The sequence below is a fragment of the Xiphophorus couchianus genome, chromosome 6, assembly GCF_001444195.1.
Source record: "Xiphophorus couchianus chromosome 6, X_couchianus-1.0, whole genome shotgun sequence".
In the NCBI taxonomy this organism is placed as follows: domain Eukaryota; kingdom Metazoa; phylum Chordata; class Actinopteri; order Cyprinodontiformes; family Poeciliidae; genus Xiphophorus; species Xiphophorus couchianus.
Genome location: NC_040233.1, coordinates 3,326,414 through 3,351,575, shown reverse-complemented (window position 1 = coordinate 3,351,575; position 25,162 = coordinate 3,326,414). Strand labels below are relative to the sequence as shown.

The window sequence follows — 25,162 nt, the reverse complement described above, 5'->3', positions numbered from 1 at the left end:
ATTAAAATTCGCATACAGCCTGAATGTTCCAGGCATGTACAGCTGTAGACACTATGCAAAAGGCTGTAGGAAAGGTCATGGGATAAAACCTCTCCTACAGATATTTCTCTAGAGAGATATTTGATATTGAGTACTTGGATTTGGGAAATAAGCCATGTAAAAACAGGAATTAGATGGCAGTTTAAAAAATAAATACATCTGGTGTTCCTTTTAATTCACTAGTACAGAAGGACACACTTGTAGATGGAAATGTTTCTCAGATTTTATTTTGTATTTAATCATAATAATTTAAAAAATCAAGAAATTCAGATGAAAGAACACTTCCCTTCCCTACATTTTACATCAGCTCTAAAAAAAACCCCATTACAGTAAAAGAAGTGGACGTCAAGTTAAAACTCAAACAATAGTTTTGGATTTCCATAACGTTTGGACAAAACAAAGAAATAGAAAACATGCTGTTTATTGACATAGAGCTGTATATCCCGGTGGACTGGTGCCTTAGCAGAGGCTGCAGAGCCAGAGCTCCTCCTCACACGTAGCCTCTGCCTCCTGCAGAGCTGGACGGAAGGTAGCGGGGGCCTTTCTCGGAGGAGCCCCTGTCTGAGCACATGCAGCACAGGAAGCCCCCACCAATGATGCACATGCAGGCCGCTCCCCATCCGACGTACAAGGCAGTCCCGAATTCATACCTGTGGATAACACAGATCACCGTGACGCCGCAAAACATACGGTTTTAGACGTGTGTGCACTGAATGATAATAAAAAATGAACAACAGCACATCCAGTTGCAACAGTTCCGATTAGGCTTTGGACACTGATGCTGTTGAGGACTTTATAAAAAGCTTTGCAAGACCCAGCTTTTATTTTGATAGCCTACTTCCAGCTATGGACAAGTGAATTTGTAAGTTAGCTAAATATTTAGCTGAGCTCTAAAAGTTTGGTTCAGAGCTAAATATTTAGCTTCAAACTAAACATTTTGCTGGCTAACTAAATATCTAGTTGGAAGCTAAATATTTTTATTGTTGTTTACTACATGCTTAGTTTGTAAGATAAATATTTAATTTACAGGTAAATATTTAGTCAAATAAATAAAGTTTAGTTACTAATATAAACTAATGTTATTTAGTTTATATCAGGCCACAGGTCATTTTGCAGCCTGAAACGACTTTGCACATATTTTAAGCTTTATTTTTGCCATAACATAACTAATATAAACTTAGTTTACTAACAAACTAAGATTAGATTAACATTAAATCTACAATTAATCTCTCATTAACTTTAGATTTTCAGATTTTATGCTATCCATCCAACATCTAGAACTACTTATATAACTAATATGAGTAAGTAAACCTTACTTAGTTTACTAAATATTTCATTTGGAGTTTAATAATTAGTCTAGATCTAAATATTTGTGAGCTGAATATTTAATTTGGAGCTGAATATTTAGCTTCATTTATTAAAATTTATCCGTTGTGATTAGTAATACCTTCTTTGGAGCTTTGGTGGTAAATGAGTGAGGAGCTCCTTACCTGGAGTTAGTGGGAGTTAATGGGCTGTAGAAGTCCTGAGCTATTCTGTGGCCGTACCAGGATGTTCCAATCAGGGCAATCACACCTGGAAAACCAGCAGCAAGGAAAGGTGGATCAGAATTCATTCTTCAATAATCCAGGTTCAACTTGCTAAATTATAACGTCAAAAGAAAGAAAATAAAGTATTTCTCAAAAGCTAAAAGCTAAATGGTTCATATTTTTATGAACTCCCTCCAGGATATTTCAATGTGTTGTTGTGATTTTTGAGGCCTAAAATGACTTTGCACATTTTTTAAGCTTTATTTTTGTCATAACGTGGTCTTACAAAAAAGCTGACCTTCCTAAAAAAAAAAAAGAGCATTTTAACATATTTCAAAGTCCTTCTTCAAATACACAGTTACATGAGATGTAACTTGCTGATAGATGATTGGCTCGTCATCTGTCAGCCAATCATCTATCAGCACATTCAACAAACCATCATTTTGCCATTACTTCCTGTTGTCTTCTTCACTGCTTCCACCAGTAGTAACATCCGGTTGTTGATCATGTGACTCGGGATGCGTTAAAAAAAGTGTTTCCTTTGCAGTTGTGAAACATCTATTTAAAAAATACGTCATCCTAGAGCAACAACTTTTTATTAAAAAACGTGTTGTTTTGAAATTTGAAATTGTCATATTTACATTAAGTCCAGTTATTTTCAGAATTTAAATTTTTTATGGTTAACATAAACGCCGCTACAGAGTCTGGTGGAGAGATTAGAATGAAAGAAACTGATTCTGTAGATGAATGATCTTATCTGTTATTAATTAAGTGATGGAGCTGAGTTAAAATACTGGCTGCAGTGTAGTGCACTTAAGCACTTATTTCACTGACCTGCATGCAAAGCACTGTTTAACACATATTTTAAGGGTTACTAGAGACTTTCTAGTCGATTCGTTAAAATGTTTCTTAATGAAAAACTCAAAAAAAACAAATTGTGTCGAGTCTCTCACCAGCTATTATGAAGATCACTCCTCCAGCCAGAGCCACCTTGGACTTCTGCTGCGGCTGTTCTGCCATACAGGTGGTGCACTCCAAGCCCACCACCGTCACCATCATGGAAACGAAGCAGAGCAAGATGGCTGCACACATGAGCGCCCGGGTCCCCTGTATGTTCGCTGGAGGCACACATATCCACAGCAACATTTAAGAATGTTTCAGATCTTCAATCAAATTTAAGTATCAGACAAAATTTTACATATAAGCTGTAGATTTCAAATGATAATGTTATTTATTAAGGGAAAAGAAAAACAATCCATTCCTCTCTGAAGCAAATAACTGGTTGTGTCGTCGTTTTCTATCTATCTATGTATCTATCTATGTATCTATCTATGTATCTATCTATCTATCTATCTATGTATCTATCTATGTATGTATCTATCTATCTATCTATCTATCTATCTATCTATCTATCTATCTATCTATCTATCTATCTATCTATGTATCTATCTATGTATGTATCTATCTATCTATCTATCTATCTATCTATCTATCTATCTATCTATCTATCTATCTATCTATCTATCTATCTATCTATCTATCTATCTATCTATCTATCTATCTATCTATCTATCTATCTATCTATCTATCTATCTATCTATCTATCTATCTATCTAGTTCCACTACGAGATTATTTGACTAAAAACTTGTTATAAGTGAAATAATCTGTCAGTGGAACTAATACTTTTTCCATCAATATTACGGAATTATTGACTTAAAACAAACTCAGATTTCTTGCTGAAAAGTTGTTTGTAACTTAGTTTTGTCTTATTTCAAGTTAACTTAAATATTTACACTGGAAACTAAACTTGGTAAGAGTTTGTGTTGCTGAAGATATCAGAATGTCCCTGATGTTGAGTGGGACGTCTTTTGTGATGCTACAGCCTGTATGTATTCCAAAATGAGGAATAAATCTACTATATTTTCATGTAACATTCCTACCACAGTTAAACTTAATTGTCCAAATTTTGGAATCAGCGTAAAACAAAATATTTTACTTTGCTTTAGAGCTTGCAGTAAAGCAATCTGACTGAGGAGGGCATCGCTAAAACTTACGTGGCAGCTGAAGGAGCGAGTCGAAGATTTTACACTGAATCTGCCCGGTGCTCTGCCACACGCAGCTCTTCCACAGACCCTCATACATGGCCTGAGCTGTGATGATGTTGCTCCCCGTGTACGACGAAGCTTTCCACTCCACCATGGCCGTGCATGCGATTGTCCCAACGAAGCCCAGGAAGGCCAGGGAGAAGCCAAGAAGCTGAACTCCAGAGTTTGGCATTTTTTGACCTTTAGAAGGATGAAACAAATGCTGTGAAGTAGAGAGAGAAAGTTTTTAAAGATTGGAACCTGGCTTGATGTTCTTTCCCTGTGGATCACAGAAAGAAAAGAAAAAAACAACAGGTATGCAGCCGTGCATTCCCTTGGTAAGAACCTGGAGGAAAAGGGAGGATCCAGGACTCTCACTGCCTTTCATCCAGTGAAGAAGAAAAATGGTGACACTATGTGGACCTGAGCTTCTACTGCAATGAAGGGAATTGCTTAAAATCCTTAAACTGGAGAAAAAAACAATAAAATATCACTCAGACATAAGTGGGGTTTGCCACACAATCTCCAAAGTCTGTGCAATTTTAGGAATATTCATAGAATATCATTCAAATTAAAACCTTCACATATCACAAACACATCGTTTATATTTAATATGCCGAGTAATTTATTTCTCATTATTTTGACGGTTATTGATTACAGATAAGTGAAAACACAAAATTCAGATTCTTTGTAGAATCAAGTATTATATAAGTCCAAATTTATATATATTTTTACTGTATGAATGTTATATTATATTGTGATCTGTATAGTCATAGGGAAGACTGATTGGTTCTGTTCTTATCAGGTCTGACTTGGTCATTATAAATCTGAAACAAACGTTACATATGGGGTTCCTCAAGGTTCCGTTCTCAGCCCCGTTTTGTTTACTGTGTTCTATCCTCTGCTGATCTCCTCGATACCTCTCTGCATTAAAGCAATCATAAAGGAGCCCAGACCAAGTACTAAGTGGATAATATTGTACTGTACATGGACATAGTTTTTAGAGGGCTTACTATATTAAAATCTTTCAGTCGTATGTAATATTAAGTTTTTCTGAATAACTTAAATTAGCAGTAAAACATATTTATCAAAATGCCCAAAATTAGGGCTGCAACTTATGATTATTTTACTAATCTTGGATTCTGACAAGATTCTGAGCAATTGGATTTAAAAAAACGCATATTTTATACAATATCAAAAATAGATGTAAAATGAAATTTAACAAATATTTAATTTCCTCTTTTAAATAATAAAAGAAACTTTTATCTGCCTAAAATGCAATGTCAGAATGTGTTTAGTGAATCCTTGATCATTTGTAGACAAGGAAGCATCTACAGCTAAAAAAAATATATATATATTTCTAACATCAAAAAGTGAAAACATCAACCCTTTCTGCTGGACTTAATATCAATGCAGTTTTGGGTTGATCTTTGGTTTTTGGATTAGCCCATTAGCAATTAAATAGTAAAATGTGCTTATAGAATTTTTTTTTTTTTTTTTTTTACAGAATTTGAACCAGATAAAAGTAAAACTGCCACTTGAGGAGTTCTGGATAGAACATATTTACAGACAAAAAAAAGGGTTTTCATCTTAAATTCAAAATGGATCTTTTTTTTGTACAGTTTTGTCTTTTTAGGGTCTGGATTCTCCAGCAAACGGTCATCTGAATACTAAATTAGATGCTGATTATTTCAATAATTGATTCATCTGATTAATTCTCTCATCCCTACTTGACATCAGTATCCATAAATATTGGAACTATTATGAGGTTCTCTATTTTAACTGAATTATTGACATGAATAGATTTCTTGACGTATTATGATGTGACCTGGAACTATAATCTGACACAGTGAGAAAATCCTTTTCTCTTGAATCTGTTTGCTTTGTTTTACTAAACCTCTGTGTTGTGTTTTGTTTTGTTTTGCTGAAACTAACAGTCCACTTATCTCAGCAGTAATCTTTTGTGATGTTGGTCTGATGAAATCGTGGCAGCACCCAGGCTGCTGTCCAAAGGTTTTTATCTCTCCTAAGTCAGGCTTGTTGTTTGCAGTCTGCGTCAGCTGCTTTGCCGATCCACCCGCACATTTATCTCAGTGCTATGGAATCGCCGTAACACACAGGTACGTTGGAGTTCTTTTGACTTTTATTGGAAAAGTCGGGTTCTTTTGTGATTGAATTGTCGGTGAACAGAAATTGTGGCAGTTTAATGTATCCACCCCCCATCAAATGTCTTTAAATCTGTTATTTTACATTCTTCCTTCACATTGTTTTTGCAGTAACCATGGACAGACAGTTGGGTCGGACTCTCCTGATGCTGCTTCTCTGCCGTATAGGCATCAGCGCCTGTCCATACAAATGCCAATGCTTCACTGAGCTTCAAGTGCTGTGTGCCGATGAGAGGATGTCGGCTTTACCCAGGGACATCTCCAGACAGGTCAGGGAGGTTATTATAATGACGTCCTCCTTGGCGTACCTCTTTTCCCACTCGCTGATGGAGAGCCCACAGCTCACCAAGCTCATCTTCCTAAACAATGCCCTGAAAAGTATCCACTTGAGCGCGTTTGAGGATCTGACCGAGCTCCAGGAACTGGAGATCAGCGGGAATTCCCTGCTGGATCATCTCTACCTGGGAACCTTCTCCAAGCAGGAGAAGCTAACCAAACTGCTGCTCAACTACAACAGCCTGAAAACAATACTTCCTGGGCTGTTTGACCCTCTGACACAGCTGGAGGTTCTGCAGATGAAGAGCAACGTGTTGTCAGATCTACCTCCGTTCCTTTTCCGGAACCTCAGCTCGCTGCGCGTTCTTGATCTCTCCCAAAACAGAATCCAAAAAGTCACAGGAGAGACCTTTTCTGGCCTGGCCAGTTTGGAGATTCTGAAGTTGGGCAACAACCTCATTGGCAACCTCACGTCTGACACGTTCCGCAACACTTCGCAGCTCATCGAGCTTCACCTAGAGTGGAACGGGATAGCGCAGCTCAACGACGGCGTCTTCTCTGCGTTGGCAAACCTGAGTGTGCTGAACCTCCGTGGGAACCGCCTGACAGCCTTCGCCGATAAAGTCTTCGGAGGGGAGCCAACAAATCTAACAGAGCTGAACCTCAAAAGCAACAGACTGACTGAGTTGTCTCTGGAGAGCCTGATCTCACTGACAGATCTCACGTTGTCGGACAACCAGCTTTCCAGCCTCACAGAAAACCTTTTCAGAAATCTAACCTTCTTGGAGAGCCTGGACCTGTCTGACAACCAGCTCACCTCTCTGCCTGAAGGGATCTTTAAAAACCTGTTGAGCATTTTGGTGATCAACTTCCACAATAACAGCCTGACTGAGCTAGACTCCAAACTGTTTCAGGACCAGATTTTACTTAAGAGGCTCTACCTGTCCGACAACAAGCTGGAGACGCTCCAGCTGGGACTTTTCGATCAATTTATCTTGCGGCCAACGGTGAGGCTTCACGGGAACCCCTGGAGGTGCGAATGCCAGCTGTGGTATCTTCACGACTGGCTAATGCAGAACTTACAGGACGTGGAGCTGTCGGACCTGGTGGCCTGCGAGAGGCCAGACTCTCTGAGAAAACGAACCCTGGTTTCCATCAGCAGGGATCAGTTGGTCTGTCACCTGCCGGCAGACCGGATGCCTGAGCCGAACTCCTGCAGCCTGCAAGTATCTAACGACACCGTGGTCGTCAGGTGCAGCGTGGAAAAGTGCTCTCCCCTGACGGTTAAAGTGCAGTTTCAAGAGGAAAATGGTGAGGTTAGGGAGCACATTTTGGAAAAAGAGTCTGATAAAGCTCAATGTAGCAATGAGACGCTGAGAGAGAGCACCATCGATTAGCTTCAAGGACTTTGTCCAGTGATCAAATTCTTTCTTCACACCAGGGGTCGATGATGTTGCCTGACTGTTAGTCAGCACTGTAAGCAAATATCTGACTCCCCGACTGATAACCAGTATGAAGAAATGCTGCTAGATGAGAGAGTGTGGATAAAGCTCTTTTTGTGCAAACTTTAGCTAGTTGTTTTTTTATTTAAGGTCCTGCAGTGATTTAAAAGAACGAGTACTGATAAAACAGAAAATGTGCATATGTATTTACTCAGATGCCCCTAAATAAAATTTAGTGCAACAAAATGTCTTCAGAAGTCATCCAATCACAAAAGTCCACCTGTGTGTAATTTAATCCTGGACACACTTGCTCCAGTGAGCTAATATCTGAGCTACCTTTTGGCTCAGCGCTTTAGCATTTTTTTGCTAACCTTGAAAACATTTGCCGCGCGTAGTTTCCCAAGTTTATTTTCCGGAAAATAAACTTGGGAAATACAATCTAACTTAAAATTCTTTTTTTTATGACCTTCCAGGTGAATACATTTTGACATCTGAATAAAAAAGTAAAACTTCTGTTTGACCTGTGTTTTTAATTTGATCATTTTGTGGGAGTTGCTACTTTTCTTAAATTCAGTGGCATAAATTGGACAAAAAAAAGAAAATATGAACCATTTTAAATCCTGGAATTACTCAAAACTAGAACATTTGAGCACTGATTCATTGGCAAACCAAGTCGTCCAAAGACAGTGTAAAGAACACTGCAGATTGGTTTTATCTCATACACCAAACAAATACTGATGCAAGTTAAATCCTGTACGTTTTTGACCAACTGTGAACTCTGACACTGAACAATCTAAAACATTTTGGAGCAGAAACATCTGCTGGACATCTGTGTTGAAGTTTTGATTATCCGCGTTTAAGAAGTCTTCAAGTACTTAGACGTTTATGTTCATGCTAACTTTTTGTTTTACTTATCACATGTTTTTGATTCATAGTTTCATAGTGTCCACAGAGACTGACCGGTCGTCCTGTGGTCAGCACTCTGGTCCTGAAGACTCAGAGGGATGACAAAAGGAGGAGGTTCCCCCTTTACACAGCAAGGCACACAGATGGCTACACCTTGAATACAGCACTTACTGGTGGTTAACAAGGGTCGAATGGCAGGGGTTCAATTAGCTCTTCAATGTGATGTGAATGGCATCACATTGACCAGGACAAAAACAAGATGAAGCGGTCAGATTTCCAAAGCTCTGATTGGATCGCCTAAACTGAAACTAATTCTCACTTATCTGAAACTATTGCTTTAGATAACGGGACGAATGTGGGCTGTAAATATTTAATGTTCTAAAGGAGAAATTAGACTATTACAGTCAATTCAAGTCTATTTGCATAGCACATTTCAGCAACCAGGCAGTTCGAAATGCTTTACACCTAGGCCTGTCGCGATAAACGATAAATCAATTAATCGTACGATAAATTAAAACTACCGACGTCATTTTAATTATCGGCATTATCGTCTCTTCCGGCCTTTTCCTCTTTCTGTTAATGACACTGAATGAAAAAAGGCTCAACTCCGGTGCTCTCCAATGACTCCTCCCTTCCTCATTTCCTCAGTGTAAAGCCCAGCGGACACTGCACGATCTTAAAGCTGTCGGCCGATTGTCGGCCCATTTTCAAAACCTGACAGATCACACATTAGCCGACAGAAATCCTAGCTATAACGGTTCGATCGGGTTCGGTCCTGCCGTGTGGTGTCCAACAATGGGCACAAAATAATGGCTACAAGTCCAGTTAACTAATTTTAAAACCAGACATTAATCAATGCTTTACTACAATCTACCTACAATGCACGTGGCTAGTGTCAGCGTAAAGTCCTGACTGAATGAAAATCATTACAACTTATTTACGTCACGTTAACGAAGAACAGCTGAAAAGTTACTGGGTTTATCAACTGCAGTAGCAATTTCGCTCCAACTCCTCCCCTTGTCATTTCTATATTCTTTGCATGTTGAATAAACATTAATGTTGTTTCCACATATCATCTCCAATGTTCGCTGGACTTCAGGTTGCACTGTGTCAGCTGTTTGGGATTCCTCTCTGTAATTTCCCCTCAGAAAACACGGAGGAGAATCCCTGCTTTCTGGTTGGCTACCTGTCACATTCAACAGGCTGCATTAAAGCTCCCAGTCAGGGAAAATCCCTGATTTAGATCGGAGGACGATCTACCATAACACACCACACAATCTTAGAAAGACCAACGTTTTAAGATTGTTGTAAAGAGAAAAATAGGAGCAAAAAATCATGTAGTGTGAACTATTGCATCAGGTAGTCGATGTGTCCATCTTCTCTATTTAACTCTAATTATTACTGAAGGGCAACACAATATACACACTTCATAATCTGCCCTCTTTTGGTTGAATGCAGTATTTATTTCCACTTTGGCTTTATGTTTAGTTTTTTTTCCAGTACATTTTTTGTTAATGGAGACTGAGAATCCATTTTATTTTTGTTTTTGGTTGTTTTGTTTATTTTGTTTACCAGTTACAGTGTTTAGTGTTCTTTTGAAAATAAAGTGTATCTAACTTTGGCAAGAAATCACATGCATTATTACATCATTTTCAGTGTAAAAAGGTCTTCAAACAATATTATCGTTTATTCGCAATAATTTTTGAGACAATTAATCGTTCAGCAAAATTTGCTATCGTGACAGGCCTACTTACACCTTAAAAACAATAAAACACTTAGAACTAATATGCAAGTATAAATAGATAAACAAAACCACAATTAGTGATGTAAGTGTTACAATTGATTTAGTAGACATACAAAACAATCATGCTGACAATCATTGTCTATAACTGTGTATCCATGCAGGGTCAGTAGACGGCTTGTGAAGGTCTCCAGGAGTTCTTAAAGGGGCAGTAATATGTATTTATCAGGCACATAGTGGCATTTTATAGCATAATGAAGTTACAAGTTCAGTCATTAAGAAAATGCTGCATATATCAAAAATAAGTTCAAAAAATTGACTTTGCGATTTAATGCTTTGAAATTTGCTTCTGTCCCTTTAAGAAGCTCCTGCTCCGTCCGACGTTCCATTTTCATCACTTAATGTTTTTGCCAATAAGTCTTTAACAACATTCTTAGGAGGACTGGATTGAGAAGTAGTTCCTATGATAAGCTATGGAGACACGCAGTTGCACCAGTTGTGTCGCTAGTCTAATGTTGCTAATTGCTGCTGCAGCTAGTCTGAGGGAGCTGGGTGGGGTAGGGATGGAGGAGAGCTGCTCTGTGAGGGGGAAGCTCAGTTGGAGATTGCAGCTCCAAGGAGGAGCTCTATGAGAGCAGGCAACCCTAAATGGTCGCCATGGGAGATTTCTCAAACATGCATTAAAGAATCACGACAATACTCCAGGTATGCTTTTAATGAAGGAATAACGTTATAACATAATGTAAAGCTCAAAAATGTTGCTTATGCTGACTGTTCTTCCTTTTAAGCAAAATAGACGTTACATTCAAGGTTGGCAGGTCATTACAGGCCAACACAGAGACAAACGCTACTGGCAGTTTAGAGTTTAGCATGGCTGCTAGGTTAATTGAGCCCTCAATTAACCTAGCATTGGTTAATTGCTCAGATACTCCAATTATAACAATAAACAAGCACAAACACAAGCATGCAGGGAGAACAAACTCATGTAGAAAGATCCTGGTTTGGATTCAAACCGAGGATCTTCTTACCAAAGGCCAGATGACAACCTGCCTTTATGCACAGTCACATTCAGTAAATTAGAATATGTGTTCCAATGAGGCTCGTTTGTCAGATTAAAAGTATCTTTGAAAATAATATCCTAGAAATAGGTATTAAATATACCACTCAGCTCCTTCAGACTAACAGCAGCAGCAATTAGCAAACACCTGGTGGAACTGCAAGTCTCCATATTTCTGTACTAAAAAATATTTTATTATATCTAATGTATTATTGTATGATTGGAGCAAAAATACTGGAATGGAATCCTATTCTTTGACCTCACCTTTCCAAGGAAAAATTTTAAACCCATTACAAAACTTTGAATTATTTTAGTTCCTCAGTGGAAATTTGCCGATACCCATCAGTCTGACCCAGTAAATGCCAAGTAGACCCAGTTAAGTGCATTGCTGTTTGTGGTGGTAAACTGGCAAATGTGAAACAGTTCAAGAGGAATGAATGCTTTCTCAAGACACAGTACACTGGAATAACATGAGACACTAATGGAGTCATCCTTAATCCCCTATCACCTGCCAGTAAAAACCAGTGTCTCCCAGTGCTCAGTGAACAGAGACAGAGCGCCTGGGTGCCTCCCTGTGAGGGAGGAGAACAATCGGCTGTGAGATCTCATCTCTTTATCCTGAGATTTTTTTTTACAGCAGGACTCCACGCTCTAAACAGATTGAAAAGGAAAGAAACAGGGGAGGAGACTTTATCTGTCCAGAACAATACAAAGCACCAGGGTGGGAGGTTGTGGGGCGGGGGGGGGGGTTCCCCACAGTGTTCAGACTGACCAGGGAACATAGAGGTGGAGAGGGCAAGCCACACTCCTCAGGACGAGGAGTAAAGGTCAGCTAAGGCCCAGTGCATGGAGGCTAGGGTGGGGGGAGAGAGGAAGAACTGTGAAAGAACTGTGATCAGAAGATCTGAAATAACTCAAGACAGCGTCCACATTACCATCTTGCTATCTAAAAATTAAAAATGCATTAAAGGGGCAGAATTGTGTATTTTCTACTAGGCACATAGTGCCACTTTATAGCACAATCAAGTTACCCTAAGCTGTTATGAAAATGCTGCATATATCAAATACAACCTAAAAGAAATTTGACTTTGTAATTTAATGCCTGGAATTTGGGCGTCTGTCTTTTTAATAACTCCTGCTCTTTCTAAAACTCTGCCTTCAGGGAGTCATCAAAAACAATGCTCTTGTATTAACACTTTTGCATCATTTTCACAAGTGAAGTAGCTCATATAATGAGCTCAGTGGATGTGCAGTTCCACCAGGTGTTTGCTAATAGCTGCTGGATCGTCTGCCAACAACTGAGACAATAACGCTGAGAGGGACAGTTGAGGTGGATACGGGCTCTGTGTGGTGGAAGCCTGAAAACTTCAGCCCAGAGGAGGAGCTTTGTCCTTGAAGGCGGGGCTAGGTTCACCCAGATGTTTTACACAGCTGGATGGTTTCCACGAGAGATTACAGGATTTCTCAAACATGCATGAAAGGATCATAGCAACATTCAAGGTTTGTTTTTGATGAGGGAAGAACGTTATCACATGATGTAAAACTCAAAAAAGTTGATTTTTACATATTGCACTATATTATATATATATATATTAAGAATAGCCAGTTAGACATTATGATACCGCAGGAACGTGAAGACCTTTTAAGGGGTTTTGGTCAGTACTTTATCACTTTATCTAAAAAACAAGGCATTAGGGTTAACACTAAAAGTATTCCTCCTCTCAGCATCATTGAAATAATTTCATTCAGATGTGAAATGATTCCCAAGACCAGTTCCTATTGGGTAGGTAGGTGCCTATTAGCTCCACTCTCTTACCCAATGAGAGGACAACACTCACTCCTCCATGATACAATGACCCAAACATCTCAAGAACACAAATGGGCCATTTTTCCCCCTCAGACTGGGAGCCTTGCTTACAAACAGAGGTCACGATTTCCCCCTCCAGGCATCCAGACCCCTGGATCTAAGCTAAACTGGGGTTGGTGACCAAATTAAGAACAGCTGACCTGATGTGGGTGTTAAGTGGACATGGCGATGTCACCATAATGGTAATCTTTCATCGTACTGGTTTGCTGGCCTTTGTCTTGTCTACCCCAATTGGAACACAACAACAGGCTATAAGCTCCTTATCATCACATTACAATTATTGAGGAACTATAGTCTTCAGAAAGAAGAACTATGACCTTCTGGATCATGCTCTCCAAAAAGCGAGCCTCGTTTTGTTTTGAGCCTCCCAGATGGAGAGGGTTTTATTATGCATACATGCAGGCGGCATTGTCTAGCAGTAGTAGTTCTAGCAGAGAGCGAGTGCAACACTGAGTGGTTTATTTGCCACCAAACATCTGAAATACCTCCCACACTTAATCTACCAACTGCATAAGTACTTTCTGAAGAGGCTATTGTTGTGAGACATGAAAATATAGCCACATATAAGTATCAGAAATTCCAGCTTATAGGTACTTTTTTTTTTGGTACTTTGCAGAAGCATTCATACCCCTTGAGTTTTTCCTACTTACGTTACAACCACAAGTCTTCGGTGTTTTTTATTATTTTATGTGACAGACCAACATGATCATGGCCGGATTTACAACCTGGCACCAAAACCTGGAGAATCCACTACACAAAATTCTTCTACTAATGTAAATTACAAGACATTATTAAGTGGTTCTATTGAGAAATTGAAGCATGGCAGGTTTAATGCAGTAGCTCCATGTTGTTCCCAAAGAAATTGCTATAACGTCATTATTTTAAAATAGTTGAGTATTGTTTACATTTATAAAAATCCCAAAATATTAATACAATTAATCGGATATGGGCTTATGTGAGTACAATGCATAACACACATTCATTAAAATAAACAAACAAAAAAGTCTTTGGCCCTGGGCTACTGCCCTGTAAGCCCTTTCTAAAGTCTGCCTCAGATGATGATGCGTGGTTTTCAAAATTACTAATAAAAATAGGAAAAGACCCAAACCAAGACCCAAGACCAGATAATTCACTTCATTTCTGTTTACTTAAAACAATTTAAAAAATCAATCTTGCTGTTTCACAGTTATCCTGCAAAGCTCAATGATATTCAAAATGCAACCAGCTACTGTAATTGGAAGGTGGGACAGCAAATGAGTCAGATTGGATTGTGATCCACAAGAATCATTTTTGGTGTTTTCTACAGGAGGATTCCTCCTTCAAAAAAATAAACATTATTTGGAAGAAGAAAGGTGTGAGTGTGAAATTTTCCTGTCGCACGTCAGGGGGATTGTAAATTTACTGTCGGAAGCTTCTCCTCCACTTCTAAGTTCTAAGTTCAAAAAGAATAGAAAGAAATATTGTTGTAATTGGAGTCAAGTGACAAAGAGTACTGTTCATTCACCATTGATACAGAGTGCATAATATATGCGCTAACTGTGATGTGAACCTCTGCCTCCTTCGACCCCCATCAAGTACCAGAACGGCTCTAAGAACAATTCACCCAGAGAGGTTTCCGGTGTGTGTCACAGAGAAACCATCACCATCCACTCTCCGATTCTAAGAGGACACCATCAATCATGGAGCGGACGGAAGGGGCAGGCCCTTCCCAGTTTCATGTCTACCATGCTAATCTTCATGTACCGCTTCCCCAAAAAGAGTTCAATTAGGTAGGGGTGGGGAGACGAATAAAAGGTGATCAGGCACAACCTGACGCAAATGAATATGCGTCTCTGAAGGCTGCTCAACTTTTCCGTGAAATAGCTAAGTGAACTGTCAGTGTCTTAATGGGTCTACTTCTGTGAAGAGCACAGTGTGGCCTGGTTAGTTCTTGAGAAAGCCTTTAGGCACAGGACCTCAGGGAGCAAGCAACAATAAGCCTTCTTTACGGTGGTGAAAGTGACAGCATGGTCCTCCCCCTCCCTGCTATTAAACCTTTTCTTGGATAAACAAGTGGAAGGCCCTTTATGAAGATGGAGAGGGTCACAATGAGAGGAGCCACTGAGGGGGCCCCGTCTTTGTTTTTGGATTTCGGAGGGTCTTCTCAAAGGATGTGATAAGTGGAGGGGCTCTCGTTTTGTCTTTGAGTTCTCTTTACTGTCAGGCATCTTCTCAGCTTAACTAAAACAACACAAAGTTAAGTTCTGGGTTTCAATATCTGTTGAGGTGAAACAGATGTCTTTGGATCAGCACTTTAACAGAAATCCAGAATGAAGCTAATATAAACAGAGCCTAGATAGGTTCAGCTGTGTTTCCATTACAAATGTGCGCCAAACTGACTGTATTCTGAAACGGTCGAAAAAGCAAAATTGCACAATTGCGGTGTTTCCATTTAATAAGAGACGCAATTAAAATCACACGTGAATAATCAATAAGTAATTAAAAAAATGCAGCACCACCATCTTCAAACTATTTCCTGTCGTATTCTTCTTCATGGTTTGGGCCAGAGGCAACATCCGGTTGTTGATCATATGAGTCCTGATGCGAAAATGGGTTTCAATTGCAGTTTTCAAAAATAAACCAATTTTGATACAGTCAAAAAAAAGCGCCTCATCCTCATTTTTAAAATGTCCATTGACTTAATTTATTTTTGAAATATCAAGTTGTGCAATTATGGCCAAAGGAAACACAGCTTGTACTTTGTGTGAACTTAGGACCAATCGACTATTTTCCAGGTATGGATCGATGCTTGGTTGGTATGAGACGTCCTCTTGGGTACAAACGGTGCTGGGTCAGTATGAAACATCCTCAATATAGAAACAAAGTGGTGCATAGTCAGCACAAAACGTCCTTTAGGTTTGAATCCATGTATGTTGCCCAAGGAAAAGGACCGGAGCCATGATGTGGGGCTTGTATGTAATTGACATAATTGTACAGCACCAATTCACAACACAACATCTGAAGGCACTTTACAAAAACAGTCATTTCCGTCCAGTCATACAAACATTCCAACTGAATCTAGTTATCAAACAGTGCAGTCAAGTTCAGTCTATTGTACAAATTGGTTAAAAAGTTTACTGAGAGCATACAAGGAACCTGGTTGTTGTTTTGAGCTCAAATCTAAATTTTGACAACTACAAAGTCTGTCTGTCACATCTTAAAAATATTGCCTGAATGAAGAGTTTTCTGTCAAAAAAGGACAGAAAAACTAGTGCATGCCTTTATTTTCAGTAGATTAATAATGTTTATACTAGTATAGGTAAAAAGAAAATCAGCTGCAGCTCATCCACAAGGCTGAAGCCAGAGTTCTGACCAACGGCAGGAAAATAGATCATATCTCTCCAGTTCTTAAAACACTCCGTTCTCCGTTTGTAAAAGACTAGATTTTAAAATTCCGCTATTGTTCTATAAGGCAAAATCTTGGGAGTCTCAAGTATGAACTATGTACACGCCTAAACGCCTGTACCTGCTTACTCAGTATTCCCAGGACATTTCCCATCCCAGCACACTCCTCATCTCTGGACAAACTCCCTGAAAACCTGAGATATCAAACTGCTGGTTCCTGTAAATCAGGACTGAGAACATTTTTGCTTACAGCAGCTTTTTATCAAATAATCTGACAAATAAACAGCTGTTGCTTTAATGTCTTTAATATTCGTATTTTAATTTAACGTTTATCTCTTATGCATTGCTGTGATGCTATACTTTATTTTTTCTTTGCTTTTCTTCCAATATCCTGGAAAGCACTTTGGATTGCACTGTGTATGAATGGGTGCCATAGAAGTAAACTTGCCTTGCCTATAAATCTGGAGTGTTTGCATCAATATGAGGATGATGCTGACTGAGGACACGTCTTCTAGTGATGATAATACCATTTTTAGAATAAATCCACCTTTAAAGGTAATCAATCTCTTTTATTTTAGAGTGGAGAGGGAAATAAATTTTGCCTATCTGAATTCTGAGAACATCCACTTTTACTGCCGCCTACTGGTATGTTTGGTGTATTACTAGTGGTGTCCACACGGGATGTCAAGCTGAAAGTTACGGAAGAGGATTAGGGCCATCGAAAAAAATATATAAAAAAATATTTTAAAAAATAATTCTGACTTTAAAGTCAGAATTCTGAGATTAAAGTCAGAAAGTCAGAATTCTGACTTTAATCTCAGAATTCTTTTTTTTTTTTTTTTTCGGTGGCCCTAATCCTCTTCCGTAAAAAGTGCTTGGGAGCCACAAAAAAAGGATTTTTCCACAAGGACATGGCTTCAGCCACCCTATTTTTGAAAAACATTTGCTATGTTTAGGAAAGACCAATAGATCAATTAACTGAAACCTTGCATGAATCCAGGTCTGAATCCAGGTCTGAATCCAGGTCTAAACGTCAATGGATTTTGTGACCCTGTTTACTATTAATTTAAAAAGAAAGTAAAAACTATGACTATTAGAAGATGAATACTTTGTGCTCAACCTAATATAAAATTATTTAAATTTGCCAATAAAAAAGAAATGACTTTAGTTTGGCCTGGCAGTAATATGCACCTTTCTCAAACTGTGGATCTGGAACCAAACAAAATCAGTCCAGAGGCAGACAAGTGGCCTCCAAGCCGCACCGTAGACATCTCTAAACCGCCACTCTTGTGATTTGGGGCTCAGCTGGCTTTAGTTGGTCTGATACATCCTCTAGGCCGTGATCCCTCAGAAACCAGTCTATTGGTGGGAACACCTTGTCTTTGAAGGGTTTGTGCTGACTGTTGTGTAGAATCCCCAGCCTAATATTCAGGACAGATGTAAGGACGGCCAGCCTAATGATAGACAACACTTAGACTGACCCTGCTGAGCCAGTCTCTTATAAACATAAACTCAGATTTTGAACCCGTTTTAGGATTTTTACCTCTTTAAATAAATATTTAATCCAGCCAGAAAACTGAGACAATAAAGTGTGGGTAGAGAATAAATGAAAGTAATATGGTCAGATGGCTATTCTTTTTAAATAACACATCTTTTACACATTATAAACACGTTTTATTTATTTATGTACAGGCAGTGCTTTGAAGAACAATCAGCATTTTATGTCGACTAAGGCAAAGAGACAGATAAATATCTCTTCCCATTCATGTATACCAATACAATACAAATGTAGATAAAATAATCTGCTAAGAAGTATTCCCTAAAAGTATTTACAAAATGTACAATATGATTTATTGTCTTATTGTCAATTTTTTCCCCCTCCATGGTTCCTACCATGGTCTCCACACAGAGTCTGAGGTGACAGCAGGTGCGACAGGTGACACATGGTGGCAGTTTTGTACACTCAGAGGTGTGAGAGCTGCGCCAGGAATAAGAAACGCAAAGTGTCCGTCTGGCGATGCCACCACCTGGAAGCCTCCGTACAGTTTCATGGCTTCGGGTGATAGTGAACCACCCTTGAGGGGCGCCCGCAGGCCCGGAGGCGTGGTGACCTGTGTACTGCTGGTCTGTCCCAGGTCGCCCAGGTGAGGTCCATACAGGTTAATCTGGGTCACACAGGCCGCGAGGTGGCCGAGGAGGTGAGTCCTCACCTCGGCCGTGACCCCTTCACACGTGGACAGGAAACGGGTAACCTCTCCAACGCACTCGCTGAATCCAGCTCGGTACTTCCCCAGGATGGATGGGTCTGTGTTTAAAGCCGCTAGAGAAGAAGAAAAAAATGTTAAGAAATGGAAAGAAGGGCAAACAACCTAACACATATCAAACACAGAACACCCAAAACTAGGCAGAAAGGATTAAAAACGGAGAGTCCTGCTTGGTTTTCATCTGATAGAGTTATAGGTAGGCTAAGCACACTTAAAAAATATTGTGGAGGCTTTTAAATATTAGATATTGATTTAGCTTTATTTTCCTCAGGCTACTTGTAAATGTAATGTTTAACGATGCTGGTTTGGTCAGCAGTTATTCATCGTGTGAAGTGTCCAACATTAAGGCTGATATGCTTTTATGCGTCATGTTGTGAATGAATATAACAACTTTGTAAACGTTTAATACAGTCATAAAACTTGTGGTTAAGAAAGCTCAAGTTTTGGAGCAGAGTTTTAGTTTGTGTCCAGCTTTTAGCTAATTTAGAAATGGTATTCAATATTCATAATGATGAAGTCAAACTTAGGATGCTGAGGTTTATAACACTGAAAAAATGTCACATGCATGCACTAATGAGTGCAGCTGTAAAACATTCATTTTAATTTCAATAATCAAGTGTATTTATCTTAATGAACCTAAACCTTTAAATGCATGATATGACTCTGGCTACAGAAATCTTAAACGTGCCGTTATCCAGCTGCTTGTCCAGACATTTTGAACTTCCATTAGATTAAAAAATATAAACTGTCACATATTGCAAATATCTACAATTCAAGTCGTTCTAAAAACAATAATAGTCCCATCCTCATTTACTGGAATAATTAAACTACTCATTTACAGTCATACTCAATAAATTAGAATATTATTAAAAAAAGTTCATTTCACCTCAATTCACTATGTGAAATGTGTTGTATCAATTAATTACAGTCATTATGCTTTAAAGCCTTTATTTTTGCTAATTATGATTTTCTTCGTACAGTACACTCAACCAACATTTTTAAAAGCGAAAAAAGGTCTATATGAAAAGTATGTTTAATACCTGTTTAAAGGTTATTTTCAAAAGGTATGTCCAATCTGACAAGACTCATTGGAAAGCATATTCTAATTTATTGAATATGACTATAATGTCTGAATTAATTAGATGTAAAACCAAGTCAAATTAATTGCCTAATTAGTTTATTTTGTAGCTGTTAAACTTGCACAATTTCTAGAACAAATGCTGGATAAAATATATCCAAATAAAAAAAGGTATGTAAATTGTTACAGCAGTTTAATTGGTAAAATTTTAACCATTCTTTTTTAATGTCTCTTCTAGGCAACATTTCCGCAGTCAAAAAGTACACATACTGTGAACTTATTAATACCAAACTAAAACCGAGGTGACTGAGCTTACATACCTGTCATCTGAAGCCGCTGGAGGTTCCTCAGGTGCTTTACCGTCATCTCCAGGATGTCGGCCTTCTCCAGCTTGGAGTGTCTGGAGCTCTTCAGACAAAAACAGAGCAGCTGTGCTTTAAACCTCTCATTACATTTGAAGAGGTCATTGACAGTGGCTCGCTCAGACTCTTACGTCTTTCTTGAGCGCGTCCAGGATGAGGGTCTTCAGCTGACCCAGGCTCTCATTGATGCGCGCGCGTCGCCGCTTCTCCATAATTGGCTTGGAGGACTTCCACGAGCAGGTAAAAATGCAGTTAGTGTTGTTGTTTTTGTTCGGGTATAAAAGTTATTACATGTGTAACTAAAATGACTGCGCTCAGAAAGCCTACCTTTCTGTTCTCTGACAGAGTGCGGGGTTTCCCTGGGGTACAGTCGCCTCTTGCCGGGACGGCCGCAACGCCAGACGGAGATGCTCTTTCGAAAGTACCGGCAGGCATCTTCAGGTTCGCACGAGAGTGGAAAAACAACCGAAAAGTAAACGGCCGAGAGTCCCGCCGTCTCCTGGCAGCTCTCAGGGTGGCTGGCTGACTATAAAAAATGACAGCAGTCCGAGCTGTCTCCGAGCCCAACTGCAGCACTCCAGGCGCTGCTCGGTATTTATACAATCGCAGCATGCACGCGAGCGGCTCGTGTGACACGTCGGGGTTCCCTCCGCTTGTCCAATAAGCGCGCGGGATACGGTGCCGAGCAGGCGAGGGCTCGTGCGGCAAGGCGCTCTTATTGGCTACCTGTCCGGTTACTGATAAATACACAAAAACTTGCAAAGTCACATTTGGAAGCATTAAAAAACAGCCTTGTGAAAAGCGAAAGAGAAAAAAAAATCCTGAAGTAAATGTGCTACTTTTCATCTGTTTCAGATCGTGGTTACATCATCATAAATAAGTCACACATTTTTCTCACATTCTCCAAATAGTACAATGGTCTTAGGGAGAGAAAAATGTATTATGGTTACATAAACCCACAAACGTCAATTATAATCTTTCATAATTTTATGTCAAAAACTATATCATCATAGTTGTACATACTTCTGAAGTCGATGAAGTCAACTACGGTTTTGCAAATTAAAAAATACCACCAAAAACAAATCTGAAAAGTGTGTCATAATTTGGTATTCAGCTTTGAGTGAAGCGATTATGGTAAAAAAAAAAAAAAGTCCTGGTAGCAGCAACGTGCCTCTGCATTTTCAATATGCGGGTTCTAATGAACAGTACAAAAATTACTACAATTGCACAAAAATATGACATTCTTCATACAGCAAAACACATGAAGAGTTAAATTAGCTAAAAGTAAAAGGTATGTCCAGTAAATTGCAAAATGTACAGCGTTTAATCACTAAATCAGTGTCAAAAGCAAACTCTGAAGTAGACTCAAAATTGTGAAAAATACCAAACTCTATGATTAGAAGTTTAACTCTGAATCAATTCTATTAAGCCTGAAGAGAATCAATTAATGACACCAGACAGCAGAGGCCTTCCTACCCCAAAAAACTAAAACACACTGGTATAGGATAAAAATAAGTATAGTTATAATATATAAATATTTTATATAAATATAATATTAACCCAGAAATCATAAGAACTTAACCAGGTTCTGCTGGAACACAACAAAAAGCAAAGCCCTTGCATTTTTCTAACAATCAGGATCTTTGCTAAACAGGGCTGGATGTACAAAGATGTGGGTCCAAGGGCTGGATTGGTGCCCCAGTTACTGAGGAAAATTTATTTTACTAATTCAAATTACAGTACATCAATATGTAATCCTGTATGTCAGTAGTGTGAATTGATGCATGGTACAGGTGCGATATGTCCCCTAGCCAATGACGCCATCTTGTTTCCAAAGACATTTTCCAATATTTTATATTTTTTATATTCATAAAAATCCCCAAATATGAATACAACTCACCTAATTTGGGTCTGTAGGGTTATATAAAGATCCTTCTAGGGACCAGCAGAGTAAATTAGCCATGGCTATAAATGCTGTATAAAACATATATGTTTCTACTGGTCCCCATCAAATAAATAAATAAAATAAAGTATAAAGTACAACATTTGTAAAACATTCTACTTGAAACAAACAAACAACAACAACAAAAAAAACTAAACAGAAAATCAAAATCTGTGGGGCCCCTTCAAAATTTGGGACCCTGGGCAACAGGGCCCCTTAGGAGACAGGGCGATGTTTTGTGTGTGTGTTTTTTTTTGCTATTGCGTTCTCTCATATTAATGTAATGATTAGTCATTAGTGCATGACTGAATACTGTAAGCCACAGGTGTCAAACTCCAGTCCTCAAGGGGCGCTGTCCTGCAGTTTTTAGATGTACCTCAGGTACGAAACACTGGAATGAAATGGCTTCATTATTTCCTCCTTGTGTAGATCAGTTCTCCAGAGCCTTGCTAATGTGGTGCAGCAGAGGCACATCTAAAAGTTGCAGGACAGTGGCCCTCGAGGACTGGAGTTTGACAGCCTTTCTTACCGTGGCCATCCTACTTTCTGCTATTCTATAAGGCAGGGGTATCAAGCCATTTTATTCCAGTGTTTTGTACCTGAGGTACATCTAAAAGTTGCAGGACAGTTTTTTTTTATAAAAAAATAAAAAAAAATACATCCAAACTATTTGGACTTTTTCTGAGTTATTATTGCGGGGTAGTGAGTCATCTGACAGTCTTGATTGTGTCTCTTTTGTGTTGGTCTGAATGGTTAATAAAGGGCCGATTTCATGTGCAGTTCCATCTCAACCATATACAAACAGACATAAACATGCAGTGAATAAATCGATTTTCAATCAGTTCTTCGCATCAAAGAAGAACTAAATAAACACGTTTTCACTGAGGCTCTTTAGATGTGTATATATTTGAAATTTTAAATTGACATTTACCGCATACAAAATAGAGCAGCAAATATTGCGGTAAGAATATTGCGAGGGAACGCAAAAATGATTGCGTGGTAACCCAAACGTATTGCGAGGGAATGCAAAAGAACATTTCACTATGTCCTCTGGAGGGCTTCGTACTTTCTAAAGTTTGATCCAGCTGCAAATATTACAAATATGGATGTTCAAAGATCAGTAAACAAGCTCGTCCTACTGCTACATCACATCAGAACCGCCATCTTATATCCATTAAACATATCAACCAAACGTTAACATTAGAACAGCAGCAGAAACCCAAAAGCAGTCATTATTATTGTTAACGATTTCTAAAAAAAGAAGTCTTAGCAACATTTACCCAGAGCGGTATTAGCTTTGTAACTGCAATAAAAGCATCATATAAACCACGGCAACGTTCATAACTGATTACTAACTAACAGTTGTTAGCAGCTGACAAAAAATAAACCGAAAAAAAGAGCAGAGCGATATGGTTGCTAAAACTTAGAAAGTACTATGAGCAACGGAAGCTGCAGCTTACTGGCCATCTGGAACAATCATTGAAGGTGGAGAATTCTGTCTAAGCTTCCCTCCTCGACTGCCATCGTCGCCATCACGAACTTTATCACCATAGCAACCCAAAACCGTTCCGGCATCTTTTTTTTTTTTTTTTTTTTTTTTTTTAACTTTATTTATTATAATAAACAACAATACAATTGTACTGTGAACAAAACTCAGGAAGATAATAACCATAATTTACCAGGGGGAGCATAAAATAAAGCAAGATAAGAAAACGACAATCAATATAAATATGTATAAAGGAAATAGCACAAATTGTGATATGTGTGCCAGATGTCACAGTGCATTAACATAAAAGATGATCCAAAATTCCAAGCTGATTACAAGCCCGTATTGTTGATTCTGCTTTTTGATTAGTGGAGGATTGAATTGTTGATAAATAATGTTTAAGTTCGATCAGAAAAACTAAAACATTTGGTTTGTTCTTCAAAAATTTGCATTTATGTAGGTGAAATTTAGCCTTAATAATTAGTCAATCGATAAGGAGACTCTTTACATTCATTCCTCCATTTTGTTGAAATCCAAATAAGACATTTTCCCAATATATCTGAAAACCTGCTGAAATTTTGGAATCAACAAAGTTACAAAAATGTTGCCAAAATATTTTAGAATGAGGCACAACCAGAACCAATGAGTGACCGATTCTGGGCAAACGACACAGAAGGAACAGTTCACATCAATGTTAGAACTGAATTTCTTTAAATAGACTTTAACGGGGTAGATTCGGTGAATGAGTTAAAAAAAAACTTCCTTTACAGTGATCAGGGAACAGCCAGATAAATTTCCAGGACATAGTAATACGAAAGCGACTCCAATAATGAACAACCACAGGAGTAGAGGTCACGTCCTTCAGAAACAGGGATCTGATCAACTTATTGTTACAAGGAAAATGATTCAAACAAATTTTGCCAGCAGGAGAATGTATGGGAGATAAAATGGGAGAATGATAAACGATTCTCGACTTCTGCCGGAATAACATACAGATCTTTGTAGAAACGGCACCAAAAACTTTGGCATATTCTCCAGGAGAGACAGGAAAACTGAACTTGCAGAGAAATTCTTCATAAGTCAACAACAGACCATCACTGTTGAAACGTTCCGGCATCTTCTAATCAGGGTCATATTTCCTGCTTATTAAATTCAGCAATGCTGATTGGTCAAATGTGTTCTCATTTTTCCCTAGGAACCACACATGATTGGCTATTTAGCTCCATTTCTGGAACCGACAGGAGTTTGTCAGGGAAAATTCAAGCACATACGATTAAAATACCCTAAATAATTTTTTTAAATTAAGTTTCTTTGTCATTTTTAGATTCTCCCCCCTTTTCCTTGTTAGGGAGGCCGACGGCCCTGGGCCCCCAGGGACCATGCCACTGATATCCAAACCATAACGTCACAACCAAAATGTTTTCCTGAGATTTTGTTTAACCCTGCATTAACCGTGACGTGCCTGCTGGTATCCTAGGGTTTGTTTGCTCTATAATGTTTTCAAGCAAACCACCGAGGCCTTGGCAGACTAGCTGGATT

At 38.8% G+C, this 25,162-nt stretch overlaps 3 protein-coding genes across 4 annotated transcripts; 1 reads left to right on the top strand and 2 right to left on the bottom strand.

Moving 5' to 3' along the window:
- Positions 1 to 240: 240 nt before the first annotated feature.
- Positions 241 to 23,708, bottom strand: LOC114145952 (claudin-1-like). Of its 2 annotated transcripts, XM_028019652.1 has the most exons (5): positions 23,598 to 23,708; positions 3,624 to 3,876; positions 2,522 to 2,686; positions 1,530 to 1,614; positions 530 to 689 (listed from the first exon to the last, which is right to left on the bottom strand). In XM_028019652.1, the coding sequence occupies exons 2-5, from the start codon at positions 3,844 to 3,846 to the stop codon at positions 530 to 532; spliced, it is 633 nt and encodes a 210-aa protein (XP_027875453.1). In that variant the 5' UTR covers positions 3,847 to 3,876; positions 23,598 to 23,708. The 2 variants fall into 2 exon arrangements, with proteins under 2 accessions (XP_027875451.1, XP_027875453.1); XM_028019650.1 differs by lacking the exon at positions 23,598 to 23,708 and having other exon boundaries at positions 241 to 689; positions 3,624 to 3,846.
- LOC114145939 (carboxypeptidase N subunit 2) lies at positions 3,851 to 8,133 on the top strand. The gene is made up of 2 exons (XM_028019628.1): positions 3,851 to 5,773; positions 5,930 to 8,133. Exon 2 carries the CDS (start codon positions 5,935 to 5,937, stop codon positions 7,489 to 7,491), a length of 1,557 nt encoding a protein of 518 aa, XP_027875429.1. The 5' UTR covers positions 3,851 to 5,773; positions 5,930 to 5,934; the 3' UTR covers positions 7,492 to 8,133.
- LOC114145951 (transcription factor HES-1-like) lies at positions 18,149 to 23,706 on the bottom strand. The gene is made up of 5 exons (XM_028019649.1): positions 23,598 to 23,706; positions 20,523 to 20,630; positions 20,327 to 20,422; positions 20,154 to 20,241; positions 18,149 to 18,811 (listed from the first exon to the last, which is right to left on the bottom strand). The coding sequence occupies exons 2-5, from the start codon at positions 20,628 to 20,630 to the stop codon at positions 18,381 to 18,383; spliced, it is 723 nt and encodes a 240-aa protein (XP_027875450.1). The 5' UTR covers positions 23,598 to 23,706; the 3' UTR covers positions 18,149 to 18,380.
- Positions 23,709 to 25,162: the final 1,454 nt, after the last annotated feature.

What these genes read in the sequence shown, in the direction of transcription:
- LOC114145952 (XM_028019652.1), bottom strand. Translation starts at nt 3,846, where the DNA reads ATGCCAAACTCTGGAGTTCAGCTTCTTGGCTTCTCCCTGGCCTTCCTG. An exon ending in CTCGCTCCTTCAGCTGCCAC is followed by an intron (nt 2,687 to 3,623) that starts GTAAGTTTTAGC and finishes GTGTGCCTCCAG; the next exon opens with CGAACATACAGGGGACCCGG. An exon ending in TTAACTCCCACTAACTCCAG is followed by an intron (nt 690 to 1,529) that starts GTAAGGAGCTCC and finishes TGTTATCCACAG; the next exon opens with GTATGAATTCGGGACTGCCT.
- LOC114145939 (XM_028019628.1), top strand. Translation starts at nt 5,935, where the DNA reads ATGGACAGACAGTTGGGTCGGACTCTCCTGATGCTGCTTCTCTGCCGT.
- LOC114145951 (XM_028019649.1), bottom strand. Translation starts at nt 20,630, where the DNA reads ATGCCTGCCGGTACTTTCGAAAGAGCATCTCCGTCTGGCGTTGCGGCC. An exon ending in CTCTGTCAGAGAACAGAAAG is followed by an intron (nt 20,423 to 20,522) that starts GTAGGCTTTCTG and finishes TGCTCGTGGAAG; the next exon opens with TCCTCCAAGCCAATTATGGA. An exon ending in TGGACGCGCTCAAGAAAGAC is followed by an intron (nt 20,242 to 20,326) that starts GTAAGAGTCTGA and finishes TTTTGTCTGAAG; the next exon opens with AGCTCCAGACACTCCAAGCT.